The sequence below is a fragment of the Heloderma suspectum genome, chromosome 12 (genome assembly GCF_057233095.1).
Source record: "Heloderma suspectum isolate Gila_16-S chromosome 12, 16-S_ref, whole genome shotgun sequence".
Lineage (NCBI taxonomy): Eukaryota > Metazoa > Chordata > Lepidosauria > Squamata > Helodermatidae > Heloderma > Heloderma suspectum.
The window spans coordinates 24057012-24072998 of NC_139469.1; the positions used below are offsets into that span (position 1 = coordinate 24057012).

General features: G+C 44.9%; 1 protein-coding gene across 3 annotated transcripts in view; it reads right to left on the reverse strand.

Moving 5' to 3' along the window:
• XPO6 (exportin 6) overlaps positions 1 to 15987 on the reverse strand; it is a 72502-nt gene that overhangs the window by 16296 nt on the left and 40219 nt on the right. For 2 of the 3 annotated variants that reach the window (XM_084818788.1, XM_084818790.1), the window contains 6 exons: positions 13681 to 13789; positions 12532 to 12624; positions 5678 to 5747; positions 2709 to 2868; positions 1891 to 1983; positions 41 to 185 (listed from right to left, as the gene is read on the reverse strand). In XM_084818788.1, the coding sequence (XP_084674914.1) occupies positions 41 to 185; positions 1891 to 1983; positions 2709 to 2868; positions 5678 to 5747; positions 12532 to 12624; positions 13681 to 13789 (670 nt within the window). Of the gene's footprint in view, positions 1 to 36; positions 186 to 1890; positions 1984 to 2708; positions 2869 to 5677; positions 5748 to 12531; positions 12625 to 13680; positions 13790 to 15987 lie in introns of all 3 variants that reach the window. The other variant, XM_084818789.1, reaches the window with a different exon arrangement.

A 15987-nucleotide genomic window follows, 5' to 3' on the forward strand; every position in this document is an offset into this window, starting at 1 on the left:
TTTTCCGACAACATGGCAGACGCCGTTTGAGTGAAGGTACCTTCGAACTGATTAGTGGAGTAATTGCTTCCAGGGTGGTGGAGACAAGCGAGACGAACTGCGTTGGATTCTGTCGATGAACTTCCCCATAGAACTGTGCTAGCCAGTGGCAGTAAGCCTGCAGAGCGGCCAGGGATTGTGCATGCCTGGAGAGAGAAGGCATCTCAAATGTAAGCTAGAGGGGAAGGAGAACAGCCAGGGCAGGGGGCAAATGAGGCCAATAACCCACAAAGCTATTTAATTCTGAAAATATACCAAGAGCAGCAAGAGGCATGATTAGGAGACAGGACAGAACACTTGGACACAGGGATGAGGACAGACAGGTAGGCTGAGCCTGTCTTCTAGAGTTTTTCCTCCTGCAACCCCCCCCCCCCCCAACACGGACAGGCAGACATACACCCATTTATGCCTATGGAATGAATCTCTAATTCCTCCAATACGAATGTTTTATTTACCAGATCTGAAAGGACACAGTTTATTTGGTTCATCACTAAAGACAGTTGGTGGAACGTGAAATGCCAGCATTAGTGAAAGGGATTCAGCCACCTTTTACAAGTAGTGTTGGGAGCAATGGGAGTGTCATGGTCCCAGGTGTCTTGCTGCCACCGGCGTCATCTTCGGAGGAAGAGTCAGAACCTTCAGAGCCAATTGGCTTCTCAGAAGACCCTGGCACTACTCAAGACAGTCCGGGACCCTTGAGGGTGATGCCTTTGGATACACCTCCCGGAGAGGCAGAGAACTCAGCTTCTGAGGCAGAGGGGGACGTTGGGCTACCACCTAGCCCCCAACAACACCGGCACCTTAAGATCCATGATAGGATGGTGGCCAGGGGAAGGAGTGCTCACGTACTGAAGAGGACGACTCATGAGTCAGGCTCTCCTCACAAGGAGGACATCTGACAAGCCTCTCATGTGATGCAGCTGAGCACTAGGTGGGGCTCTAGTAGCTCTAGCTATATCAGCTCTCACTGGTAACTTGAGAGCTGCTGGAAACAACATCTGAACTTCAACTCTAGGCTGTGTATCCTGTTTTCTTCCTAACTTTACCGTCTGTTTGGACCTCCGTGTTACTGGCGGACTTCTACCTGACTCTGCTTACAGACTGCATTTTTACTTGATTGATCTCCTGGTTTTTGACCTTGGCTGCACCTCAGACCTTCCGCTGGAAAAATCCCTCTGTGTCTGGTAGAACTGTGCTTGACCATTTGCCTGCTAAATTGACTATTGTATACAACCCTGTATTTGCTTAGCAAAGAGCCAGAACTCAATTTAGAGCAGGACAGGGAGCTTTACTGGTTGAGCCCAGGCAAAAGGAGTTCATGACATCATTTGGCAAGGGCAGTTGCATCACTGTGGAATGAGCAATACTGAGGAAGATTATCAGACACATGGGGAGGAGAGTAGCAATAGTGGTTGGGCCTATGGAGGCAGGGAACTAAAGCATCCCGAGGTGAAGGCAAGGCCATTGGCGGCTAAATAGGCAAGTGACTAGTAAAGTGCTGCATGCAGGGACTGGGGAAAGAGTACCCAGGAGGGAAGTTTCCAAAGCACACGGAAGAAACCAAGAAGCAAAGTCTAGGGGACTTATTTGGTCTGCGGATTCTGAGGATCACCAGCCAGGGAGGAAAGTCTGGTGGCAGCCTGGAGTGACTTCAACACTGCTGAGTCCCTCTGGCTTCTTCTCCCAGAAAGGGCCTTGTGCAACTTCCATCTCAACAAGACCTACAGGGCAAACACTCCAGAGAATTTCCTTGCAGATGGACAAGCATTTCTTAAGTTTCAATGAGGGCCCAGGTTTCAGGTGAAGGTTTCCAGTGCCTTTCTAATACTGTGCTTATTGTAGCATACTCACACATCAATAAGGTCAGGTTTCAGCACAGATGGCACAGCAGTTTCAATGTTGTAGAGTTTAATCTGGGACCCATACAGCGTTACCTTGACCAGCCTGTTGGAGAAGTAGGTCAGAGGACAAGAAGTTGGGTGCAGTTCAGGAAAAGTGGAGTCATGAATATACAGGATCCTCCGCTAACTTTAACATGAGCCCAACTTTAAGATGGATTCTGCCATGCAGAGAAGGAAGAGGATGGGAATAGACATCCAGTTTTGCTCACTCAGAGACAATGCTGGCGCAAGACCCTGAAGCAGTTGCCTCAACTACAGCCAACATTTTTGAAGCTCTTGCTGTGCACCAGTTACTGCCTTCTTGTATGTCCCCTCAAGGAGCTGTTGAAGCAGGTTGCTTGTCCCTGCTTTTGTTTTTTATCATTAAAAAAAACAACTATAGTTGTTAGCCACTTGGAGGTTTTTAAAGGAAAGGGATATAAATCTTTTAAGCAAATAAATTAGATACAGGGCTTCCTATCAAATAAAGAGTCTGTTGACTCTGATCCGGGCAGACATGCCAAAAGCTCCATCCAAATAGCTAAACCTCTTCAAGTAGTATATACTTAACTTTTTCACTTCCAGTTCCCTTATCATTATCTTCACCCCTTTCTGTAGTTGACAGCACAATCCCCACATTTTTACAATACGACGCATGCACACTTGAGTGCTCAGTATGATACAGAAAGACCACTGCTCGGGCAGGAGAGCCAGCAGGGACCATCAGGAGGCAGTGCACTGGACAGGACCATCCCAGAATCTATTCGTTCTGCGAATCATGTTGCCTACCTCTCCACCACAGTATGAGCATCGCTGAACCTGGCAGCGAACATGTCCCCAGTGAAGTACTCCGCTAGTCGGCCCACGGCCTGGAGCAAGGAGCTGAGGTCTCGCAAGGAGCAGTGCAACCGCCGGCAGTCGTTCTCGGCAGTGATGTTCAGCCTGTGACCTGAAAGGAGAGCATGAGCCACTCACCACAAAACTGCAAAGAAAGGTCTGAATGTACCTTGTGGTTTTAGGTTGAGAGAGCTTTGGCTATTGGGTGGTATAGAAGTGAAATAAATAAATACATAAATGGGACACATTACTACAGTCAGGAGAATCTGAAGAAAAGTTCTCTCCCACCAGCCCTTGCGGCATGAACATTTTATAGAATTTAAATACGAAGCTTGTACATAGCCATAACCTTGTAACACACAAAGCACTCAAAGGAGAAATCTAATTACGGAGCTAGCTTGCCAGGAAATGAAACGTTTACTGTAATTACATTATATGCATTTGTTCTACATTAGCAGCCTTGCAGTTCACAGTTCAAGCATTGAATGCTAGGTCTTAAAGTGGTGTAATGTAACAATGGGGCAATGCTGAGAACATTGCTGTTTTAATTGTCATTATTTGTAGCTCTTTTTCTCCCTCAAAAGGTTCAAATAGTTTTCAGAATAGGCTGGCCCCACTACTGCAGGCAACAACAGAGATTCAAACAGCAGGTCAAAGTAGTTTAATTAGAGGTACCAAATCTCCTTTCAAGTGGGTGTGCTCTTTGTCAGGGACTATTAGGAAAAGCTAACATGCCACTATAGTGCAGAACCGTGTCGTAAAACTTAAGTTTCTAATATTTGCTGCTGAACAGCAGGTCCAGTGGAAATTTATCGGGATTTAGTAACCCTAATAGTACTAAGTACTAAGGATTTAGTATCCCCAATAGACCACTTTGACTCCTACTATTTGGAACTCTGTTGCCAAAAACTTTTAAGGTATTTTGACCTTAGAATCATAGAAAATTAGGGTTGGAAGAGGCCTATAAGACCATCAAGTCCAACCCCCTGCTCAATGAGGGAATCCAACTCAAAGCATCCCTGACAGATGGCTGTCCAGCTTCATCTTGAATGCCTCCAGTGTGGGAGAGCCCACTATCTCCCTAAGTAATTGGTCCCACTGTCATATTGCTGTAACAGTCAGCAAGTTTTTCCTAATGTTCAGCTGGAATCTGGCTTCCTGTCACTTGAGCCCATTATTCTATGTCCTGAGCTCTGGGATGATTGAGAAGAGATCCTGGCCTTCCTCTCTGTGACAACTTTTCAAGGACTTGAACAGCACTATCATACTCCCCTCAGTCTTCTCTTCTTAAGGCTAAACATGCCCAGTTCTTTCAGTCTTTCCTTATAGGGCTTTGTTTCCAGTCCCCTCATCATCTTTGTTGCCCTGAACCCTCTCCAGTTTGTCTGCATCCTTCTTAAAGAGTGGTGCCCAGAACTGGACACAGTACTCCAGATGAGGCCTAATCAGTGCTGAGTAGAGGGGAACTAGTACTTCCCGGGATTTGGAAGCTATACTTCTATTAATGCAGCCCAAAATAGCATTTGCCTTTTTTGCAGCCACATCTCATTGTTGGCTCATATTCACCTTGTGATCTACAACAGTTCCAAGATCCTTCTCGCTTGCTGTATTGTTAAACCAAGTATCCCCCATCTTGTAACAGTGCATTTGGTTTCTTTTTCCTAGGTGCAGAGCTTGGCATTTATCCCTATTAAATTTCATTCTGTTGTTTTCAGCCCAGTGGTCCAGGCTATCAAGATCACTTTGAACTTTGTTTCTGTCTTCCAGGGTATTAGCTATCCCGCCCAATTTTGTGTCATCTGCAAATCTGATAAGTATTCCCTATACGTCCTCATCCAAGTCATTAATAAAAATGTTGAAGAGCACTGGGCCCAGGACTGAGCCCTGCGGTACCCCGCTTGTTACCTCTCCCCAGTTTGAGAATATACCATTGACGAGAATATACCATTGCAGCCTACACTACTGCAATATGCTCTGCGTAGAGCTGCTTTTAAATATGGTTTGGAAACTGCAGTTAGTTCAGAATGCAGCTGCTAGAATGATTACTAACCTGGTCTGGGTGCTATGATTACATCATGCCCATGTTGTGTCAATTGCACTGGCTACTGGTCCACTTCAAGGCCAATTTAAAGTGCTGGTTTTGACCTTTAAAACGTTTCACAACCTAGGCCCTGAAGAACCACTGATCTTCATATAGTCCATGTACCATTCATTTCTTCAGTAGAGGGCCTTCAATGGTTGCTCTCAACATCTGAAGCAAAGTGACTAGGGGGAGGTTCTTTTCAGTGGTGATGCCCCAAATATAGAATGCTTTCTCCCCAGAAGGGCTCACATGGCACCTACTTTGTCATCATTTCAGTGCCAGGCAAAACGGATTGTTACTCTTGCTGCTTGAGTTTTACTGCTTTAGCTGTTACACTTATTTTAGCTAAACCGTATTTTAAAGCTGAATTTTGTTGTAAACTGCCCTGAGAATTTTGTTAAAGGGCAGTATATTAACACCCATAATACAGAAAGCACATTTGGCCTACCGGGGCATTTATGCCAGTATAAGCATCAATGAATGAATTACATGGCATTAATTGTCATCAATTCCTTGTACGGAGACCATCAGGTAAGCAACAGGCAAGGGAGATGAGATGGGAAACGAGGCCATTTCATTAGTCCTGCTAAAAGAACACTTGCTTTTTTCCTCTTCCTTCCCCAACCCTTTTTCTTATGTATCAAGTCTTTTTAGATTGTAAGCCTGCAGGCAGGGAGCATCTTGTTTTTATTGACTGTATGTAAGCTGCCCTGGGAGCCTTTTTGGCTGAGGAGTGGGACAGAAATATTTTAAATAAACAAACAGCTGATCGAGTGAATCAATACAGTATTATAGCAATACAGATAAACAGCACACCTATCTGAACTTGCAGCCTTACCAGTTCCAGAAGTGACTATGAACTGTTGAAGTCCCAGGTATACATCCAAATTTTCCTGGAGAACTGGAAACTGAAGAGATAAAAAACCATAAGCACAAAAGATCGAACTATTGTAGAAATGAAATGGTCCTCTGAGGTTTACAATCTGGGCCTATGCATGATTTATCTATCTCCTAACATGTTTCACCCCTTCATGGATCACTGCCTTGTTGTGGTGAAGGGGCTTGCGTAACTCAGTGAAGCCATAAGCTATGCCGTGCAGGGCCACCCAAGACGGACAGGTCATGGCATGAGAGTTCTGACAAAATGTGGTCCACTGGAGAAGGAAATGGCAACCCACTCCAGTATTCTTGCCAAGAAAACCCCATGGAATGTATCACAAGGCTAAAAGAGATGACGCCGGAAGATGAGCCCCTCAGGTCGGAAGGTGTCCAATATACTACTGGGGAAGAGCAGAGGGTATTTCCAAGTAGCGCCAGACAGAGTGAAGCAGCTGGGCCAAAGCCGAAAGGACACTCAGCTGTGGATGTGTCTGGTGGTGAAAAGAAAATCCGATGCTGTAAAGAACAATATTGTTTAGGAACCTGGAATGTTAGATCAATGAATCAAGGTAAGCTGGAGGTGGTCAAACATGAGATGGCAAGATTGAACATCGACATCTTGGGAATCAGCAAACTAAAATGGACAGGAACGGGCGAATTTAATTCAGGTGACCATCGTATCTACTATTGTGGGCAAGAATCCCTTAGAAGAAATGGAGTAGCACTCATAGTCAACAAAAAGGTGGGAAAAGCAGTACTGGGGTACAATCTCAAAAATGATAGAATGATCTCAGTACGAATCCAAGGCAAACCATTCAACAACACAGTAATACAAGTCTATGCCCCAACCACTGATGCCAAAGAAGCTGAGGTTGATCGGTTCTATGAAGACCTACAACACCTTCTAGAACTAACACCAAAAAAAGATGTCTTCTTCATCATAGGGGACTGGAATGCTAAAGTAGGAAGTCAGGAAATCACTGGGATAACAGGCAGGCATGGCCTTGGTGTACAAAATGAAGCAGGACAAAAGCTAATAGAGTTTTGCCAAGAGAACACGCTGATCATAGCAAACACTCTTTTCCAACAGCACAAGAGACGACTCTACACATGGACATCACCAGATGGTCAATATCGAAATCAGATTGATTATGTACTTTGCAGCCAAAGATGGAGAAGCTCCATACAGTCAGTCAAAACAAGACCTGGAGCTGACTGTGGCTCAGATCATGAGCTGCTTCTTGCAAAATTTCAGCTGAAATTGAAGAATGTAGGGAAAACCACTAAACCATTCAGGTATGACCTAAATCATATCCCTTATGAATATACAGTGGAGGTGAGGAATAGATTTCAGGGATTAGACCTGATAGACAGAGTGCCTGAGGAACTATGGACGGAGGTCCGTAACATTGTTCAGGAGGCAGCAACGAAATCCATCCCAAAGAAAAAGAAATGCAAGAAAGCCAAGTGGCTGTCTGATGAGGCTTTACAAGTAGCTCACGAAAGAAGGGAAGCAAAAAGCAAGGGAGAAAGGGGAAGATATATCCAACTGAATGCAGAGTTCCAGAGAATAGCAAGGAGAGACAAGAAGGCCTTCTTAAATGAACAATGCAAGGAAATCGAGGAAAACAACAGAATGGGAAAAACTAGAGATCTCTTCAAGAAAATTGGAGACCTCAAGGGAACGTTTTGTGCAAAGACGGGCATGATAAAGGACAAAGAAGGCAGGGACCTCACAGAAGCAGATGAGATTAAGAAGAGGTGGAAAGAATACACAGAAGAACTATACAGGAAAGATCTGAATGTCCCTGATAGCCATGATAGTGTGGTCACTGAACTTGAGCCGGACATCCTCGAGAGTGAAGTCAAGTGGGCCTTAGGAAGCATTAGTAACAACAAAGCTAGTGGAGATGACAGTATTCCAGCTGAGCTATTTAAGATCCTAAAAGATGATGCTGTTAAAGTGCTGCATTCAATATGCCAACAAATTTGGAACACTCAACAATGGCCACAAGACTGGAAAAGGTCAGTTTACATTCCAATTCCAAAGAAGGGCAACGCCAAAGAGTGCTCAAACTACCGCACAATTGCGCTCATTTCACATGTCAGCAAGGTGATGCTCAAAATCCTACAAGCTAGGCTTCAGCAGTATGCGAACCGAGAACTACCGGAAGTACAAGCTGGGTTTCGAAGAGGCAGAGGAACTAGAGATCAAATCGCCAACATTCGCTGCATCATGGAGAAAGCAAGAGAATTCCAGAAAAACATCTATTTCTGCTTCATTGACTATGCTAAAGCCTTTGATTGTGTGGATCACAACAAACTGTGGCAAATTCTTAAAGTGATGGGAGTACCAGACCACCTTACCTGCCTCCTGAGAAACCTGTACGAGGGTCAAGAAGCAACAGTAAGAACCGGACATGGAACAACCGAGTGGTTCAAAATTGGGAAAGGAGTACGACAAGGCTGCATATTGTCACCCTGCTTATTTAACTTATATGCAGAGTACATCATGAGAAATGCCGGGTTGAATGAATCAGAGGTCGGAATTAAGATTGCTGGGAGGATTATCAACAACCTCCGATATGCAGACGATACCACCCTAATGGCAGAAAGTGAAGAGGATCTCAAGAGCCTCTTGTTGAGGGTGAAAGAGGAGAGTGCAAAAGCTCGTTTGAAACTCAACATTAAAAAAACGAAGATCATGGCATCTGGCCCTATCACTTCCTGGCATATAGAAGGGGAAGAAATGGAAGCAGTGACAGATTTGACTTTCTTGGGCTCCAAGATCACCGCAGACGGTGACTGTAGCCATGAAATTAAAAGACGCTTGCTCCTTGGGAGGAAAGCTATGGCAAACCTAGACAGCATAGTAAGAAGCAGAGACATCACCTTGCCGACAAAGGTCCATCTAATCAAAGCTATGGTTTTCCCAGTAGTAATGTATGGCTGTGAGAGCTGGACTATAAGGAAGGCTGAGTGCCGAAGAATTGATGCTTTCGAACTGTGGTGCTGGAGAAGACTCTTACGAGTCCCCTGGACTGCAAGGAGGTCAAATCAGTCCATCCTAAAGGAAATCAACCCTGAGTGCTCATTGGAAGGACAGATACTGAAGCTGAAGCTGAAATATTTTGGCCACCTAATGCGAAGAGAAAACTCTCTGGAAAAGACCCTGATGCTGGGAAAGACTGAAGGCAAAAGGAGAAGGGGACGGCAGAGGATGAGATGGCTAGATAGCATCACCGATGCAATGAATATGAACCTGTGCACACTCCGGGAGAGTGCGCAGGACAGGAAGGCCTGGCGTGCTATGGTCCATGGGGTCACGAAGAGTCGGACACGACTGAACGACTGAACAACAACAACAACATGTTTCATGGACACTGAAACTAAGGGAAACTAAGTTTGAGAGTCCAGCAGTGATTTGACAATGAAGCCAATCAAAAAAAGATTGTGAAAGGGCCCTATGGGAAGGAGCCCTTTCCAGAAGAGTACTTCTCACTAACTAATTGGGTGCTTCAGATGTAGCCACAGCATGGGCTGAAATGACACACTAGACAGGTACCTCTGCAGAACTGCACAAGTCCCAATGGCTAACAGTAAGCACTGCTTTTATATAGCATGAAAATGCTATATGACACAGCAAAAGGACCAGGTACTCTCCCAGGAGTCTGTGCCATACAGCAAGTTTTACAATGAATTTATTTAAGCTTACCAAAGTTTACCTCTTTGCTGGCCAGCTTCATTTTAGCAAAGCCATCTCATCACTTCTAATTTTGCCATTTCCCTGTAGCAATAATTTCAGGGAAGCTGTACAACAAGGAGTTCCAGTAGAGAACCTGTAGCCAAAAGTCATAGGATCAAGTCTCTATTATGGACTCGCTAGTTGCAACAGGCATGCCACTTGTTCAGACAACTGCAAGCCATGGGTTGTAGGGTGGGTGAAAACGCATTATCCTTGCACCATGTTCAGACAAGGCAATACGGTGCGGGTAATTAGGGTAATCCCAGTCATGCAACTGTGCAGGGGAAACAACTCACGATGTGTTGTTTTCCCTGCTGATTGTCCGAACCCAGACACAGTCTCTCAGCCTTAGTTGCTCACCTATAAAATGGAACAAGTAGCCAACTCCCTCAGAGTGGTTGTGAAGATAAATATAATAGTGCATGTTATATGTATAAACAGTGTTCAATACAAGGGGCTAATATGAGCAGAACCATTCCTATTATTTTTCATCCACTTTGCCTCGTAAGCTACTAGGAAAAGTTTTGCCATTCATTGCTCAGCAGGAGATGTGGTAGACAGATTAAACAGGCCACTAAAATTAAGTCGTTTTTATGTTCTAGCAATTTTTATTTTCAAATCTGCGGCTGGTCACATGTTTTCACAACCGGAACAAGCACATGAGATTCAAATGTTTCTTGGAATTTCAAGTGTCGAAGAATGAACCAAGCAAGTATGCCATGAACGGCAGAGAATAAAGAAAGAGTTTAAGAAACTGGAAGAATAAAAGCCCGTTTTTATCGCAACAGCTGGAAGATTACTGCGCAGGGTTTTGAGTTTGATACAGGTCTACAGGTGAAGTAGGTTTTAAGTATCTTTTTCCCTTGGCTCCTTTGTTTTCTGACTCCAAGCACAAAACATTCTCTCTATAGATATGGCACACAGGGATGCAATTTTTGCTAGGCACTCTCAGTTTACTCTTGCCAGGTGAGTTTAAGACACCTGGTGCACCTCTCAGAAAAAAAGGATGAAGCACCACATAAAGTCAGGCTAATACTTTTCATTTGTTAAAGAAACATTCACTTTGCAAGCCAGGGATATGTACTGAGGGAATAAAATTAATAGGTCAATAATCACTATTATCAGAGCTGAGATCCTGAACCTACTCAGTAGTAACTCCACTGAAGTGAGTATCACTGCCCTAAACAGTCAGTCTGTTTAGGATTGTGATGCCTGAGTTATTCCTTAGTAATTTAAAATTAATAGCGCTATTCCTCCGGCCTAGATGCTGTGCTGGGATCCATTCATAAAAGCCAACATCCTGTTAACCAAAAGATGTTTACCACTAAGGCCAGCTGCAGGTCTGAGGGGGTCCTGGGCAAAGCGTACTCTGGTGGGACCCCTCCTCTGTCTCTGGGCCCCAGCAGGGTTACCTGGTTGTGGTGACAGTGCTGCAAGCAAGCAGTGCTGGGCAGCTGAGTCTAGCCACCATTTTAATTTCCCACAATGCCCCAGAGTGATGCCAGGTTGGGGGCATTGTGGGAAATCCAACCAACCTGCACTGTTCAGAGCACCAGGTCAGAAAAAAAAAATTCAGAGGGGCTCAGGGCAGGCATCAGCAGTGGGGCCCTGGCAGCTGCCCAAGAATTGTCAGGTGCTGCCACTGGTCCTGTTTAACATAACACGATCCCCTTGCACGGAACGTTTGGATGATCTGCTGTTCTCTTTCTACTGAGCAACTGCACACAGTTTAAAATAAAGGCATATAGTCCCTCCACACTGATAATTAAGGAGCAGGGCTTCCTTCCAGGACAGATGGTGGGACTCCCACCCAGGTCTGAGCCACGGCACCTCTCTTTAGATTAAATCAGATTAGATTAGATTAAATTCAGTACAACCTTTGCCTCTGCTGACAATATCTGAGAAGACAGCCTGCTACTAAGTCTTATGTCAGTGGTCAGTGCTGGCTCCAGGTTTGGCCAGGGAGAAAGATGGCGTCCTGACCACCGCAAATTACAGCAAATTACTGCAGTTTACTCGGCTTTTATTTTTGTAGTTTTTGGAGAGCACTCTTGCAGCATTTGTTCTGTTCCTCTGCTACACTAGATACAAGCTATATTTGGGCAGAGGAGTGTTTTGGAAATCTCAAGACAACTGAACTGCAAAGGGGAGATGAGGATTTCTGGCAAATCATAGGGAAGGTGCCTTACACCACATCAGAGTATTTATCCATCTAATTCAAAATAGCCTACTCTGACCAGCAGCCATTCTCCAGGGTCTCAAGCAGAGGGACTTACCCATCCCATGTTACTTGACATCACTTTAACTGGAGATGCCAGGGATTAAATCTGAGACTTCCTTCAGGCAAAGTATGCACTCTACCACTGAGCTACGGCCCCTTCGCTCAACAGATGAGGCCAGATTGAGCCAAGAAGAACCGCAGCATGTCACTGCACATTGGACATATTTCAAAACGTAGACTGCCCTATCTCTAGCAACTCTAAGACTCCGACTGGGACCACAGAATGCAACTCTGCTAACTGCATGTTGCTCCTGCCTGCTTGAGTGTAACCACAACATTTTAGTGCCACATGACTGCTTCTCTTCCTTTCCAAAGAAGAAGGCAGCCTTCATTTCCTCACATATCTGAATCTCAGTCACATGCTTGATGAAAGATGTACTGAAGGCCACAAACTCACAGTGCCATGACCAACATTCACCTCTAGTTGGTCTACATTTTCACACAAGCCTCCATTCTAGATCAGAAAGGACAGTGTTCCTCAAACTCAAACATCTCTTCTCAACCTCTTCTATGTATCTGGTATCACGTGGGGCAACAGTAACTTGGCTGGGACTTGCAACTCAGCGTCCCCTTTCAGTGATCCCAGCGGGGTTAAGACCCCACACAGTGATTCTTCTGACTCCTGCTACACCTTAGATCAGCCTTCCCCAGCCTGGCACCCTCCAGATGTGCTGGACTGCAACGCCTAGCATGCCCCAGCCTTACAAAGCAGGTCTGTGAAGTAGCAGTGAAGTGGATCTGAAACTCCAAGAGACCCAGAGAGCAAAAGCTCACGCTGCCTGCTTACCAGGGTGGAGAAGGCGTGCGTTGGCAGAAGCTCCATAACTTTGGCCACTACTTCCAAACTCTGGCGTAAGTACCGCTGCCACTCTGTCTGTTGCTGGAGGAAAGAAACACCGGGATCAGCTATTTAAAATTTTCCTTCGAATCAATGCTGTTTGGCCAGGTCCCCTACATGCAGCAGAATCAGGTGACAAAATCCTGAAGTGGTAGAAGGGGTTGTACCACTGTGCTTTGGGTGGGGAATGCCATTTTTGAATGCTCACCACCTTTACCCCCCATAAAAAAAAGTCCCTGTAAGTAAAGAACTAGCACACCTGGAAGACAGGTTCTAGCCTGCTCCACATCCTGTAGTGCTAACTTTCTATTTGCAGAATTTTTTTCCCACTTAGGGGAGGATTTAGAAGTGACCTCACCCTGCTGCAGTCTGAAGGGGTACAGTCCATTCTACCACCTCACCTTGCTTGTGCAGAACACAAGACATCTGTATCTGGTGAACCTGTTACAGGATCTGGCTCTGCCACAGATGCCTAAATCTGAGCTTCAATTGAGGTGGTGGTTTCAAGCCCTTGTGCTTTGAGAACTGTTAAAAAATGCTCAGTCAGTATCTACAGAAGGAGCTGGTGCTTAACGACACTTAACTTCCAAGCCACACAACACACAAACTTTACAAGCTTGTGACCCTAAGGCACAGACACAGGAGGTACAAAGAGGTTAACAGGTTAACATCAGAATCGTGTTAGCCATATATGTGTCAGCAGTGTGATTTCCCGTGTCCACGTGTGCCTCTAGATCACACTACATGGAAGTCTGGCATGCGGTTTTCCAGATCTATATTCCAGACTGGGGTGGGGGGGAGTAGGTGCCCCCCCTGTCTTGTTCTGTGGCCCTGCCACCCAATTTGGCGGTGGCAAAAAATGGTGGTTTGCCAAAACTGCTACAAAGCCTTAGAAAGGCAAAATTTAGCTTGTTTTCTAGCTAAAGTTGCACTTTCTATGACTCAGCAGTGGTTCAGAGGTGTGGCAGCAGGAATGCTGTGAGCAGGGAGGTCAGGGGGCTGGAAATTGGTCCCTGGATGGCCTGAACTTGCCCACCCCTGTTCTAGACCTACATTCAGAGCAATTACATCTTAGATCTACAGGTCTCTGCTTCTTACATCATCATCCAGCGTCTCGTCATCCAGTTCTTCCAACTGGGCCTGGTTGTACCTAAACTGTATTCGATTCAACACCTCTGTCAGCAGTAGAACTAGGGCATCTTCGTACCTGTGAAAGAGCAAATTAAAAAAGGAGCATGACACACGACAAACAGTAGGCCAGGGGATGTTATAGCAGTCTTACTAGAATTGAAAGATAGATAGCCCAACCCACACTCTGACTGGCTGCCACTTCATAGGCCATCACCAGATTCCTGTATCTGCTGTTTGTGGTAGCTCATGTTTCCCTTAGAATATACCCTTGTGCAATATCACAAGGAACCACAGGGCCTGGGCACCAGTGGCCACTGCACACAGCAGAGTCAGGGGTAAGGGCTATGGGCAGGTTCACACATGCATTTAAATCACTTGCTCATCTATCATTTGACTCATAGCTGACTGTGCGAACTGCTTCCTTTGAAAAACAGTGAGAGCTGACATCAAGCAATAAGCAAGTTCTGTCTGTGGCAGCTAGTCTGAGATGGCCTGTTCACACAATCAAGTCATCACTTGAAGTACAGTCAGTGAGCTATTAACATGCATGTGTGGATCAGCCACATAGGGAAGAGAGAAGATGGTTCAGTACAGTTCACAGGTCACCTATTGACCTGTTAAGCTTTTTCATTCTCCTCCATTTAAAAGAACTGTCCGTAAGTTCTCCTTTCAGTGAACTCCTCTGAACTAGTTTAAGTGTGCTGCTTTAGTAATGATTTTGTAAATACACATGAAAGATAACCCTAAGTATGACAGAAAGTGGGGGCGGGGGAGAGAACACAAGGAGAACCAAGGAAGAGACAGAAAAATGTTAACTGCAAAGAGAAAAAAAAGGACATGACTTGTGAGACATACAGTCTTTTGACCAAATGGGATTTTTCTTTTTAAAAAAGACTTGGTACTATTTTGCATGCACGCACACACACATATGTTTTATCCCTTTTTAGAAGGGTGGGTATTGGGATCAAGAACTCTCAGAGAACATTTTTAATTACGTTCACATTCCTAGATAAGATCTAGAAAAGGAGTTTTATCCTCACATGGTCTGACACCACAATATCCTTACTAAGAGAAGGAGATGTTTCTAACTGAAGAATTTTCTTAGTGGAGAATGTCTCACTACACCCTTTGCTTCCTGACAAGTGTTATTTATATCTTTAAAAGACTGAGGTATTCAGAAAGGGATAAAGGAATCTTCTCTCCTCTTCCTTTATTCACCCTTCATTCTTCTGGCACCCTCTTAATCTATAAATCCAAGATTTGCTGTTTTAATGCTCATCTTAATTTACTATGCTTTTATTTGTGGAATACCCTTCCTCCTCATATGAGCTCCACCCTACATCTTCTCATTTTAAATGCCTGAAAACCCATCTTTGAAAAACTGCTGTCCCACGTTAATGTCTTTTGGCCTCCAGTTTGCCTCTTCTGTTACAATCCATCCATTTTATTAGATTATGACCCTGTGGGTAGGCAGAGCAGAATCTTAAGCATGTGAGACTGCAGTGGTGCTGGTTTGAAGCTTATAAGCAGCGCGCCCCTGGGACTTACTGAGATTGGTCTACAATACTGATGGCACCATAAGCACAACAGCCATGCGGCATCCCAAGATTCTCAGCGTGTATTTTTAAAAACAAACTTCCAGCATTTGTCGCCTTCAGATATAGACTTGGAAAAATGTGTTGGTGAAATCTCAGAAGCCAGAGGCAGAACAGGATTTCCAATGCCCTGCAAAACTTTCCACCCATCCCCGTCATTGGAATAAGTTATGCAAATTAAGAATATGCAAGTTGATTTAATCTGCTTAAATTATACAGGTTACAGAATGCTTGCATTTCCTTGCACAGGATTTCGGTTACCAAAGTGCGGAGATTATTTTTTCAAGCACACAGAGCCCTGTTCATACATAAGAAACTCAGGTCCTTTCCTACAAAACCAGAGTTACTGTCGCAGCCTCTAGACAAGGGGTGGGAAACTCAGACATGTGGGCCAAATCTGTTCCTCCTGGCACCCCAAACTGGCTCTCTGGGTTTCCCCAAATGTCCATGCCGCCTGGCTTTCCCCGATCAACAATTGTTTGGTGGTTTCCGGGCTTTTGCACCACTTTTTCCCCATTCTAGAAGGCTGAAATGCCTCTGCTAAGGTTTAGTTACTGGCAGTAAGAGATTTCAGCTAAAACATGCGGGCATTTTTGCCCCTGCCCCCTTTGCCTTCAGCCCTGCCCACCACTGGAATGTGTCCCCCCTGCCTCCCAAGAGCTTCCTGAACCTGAATTTG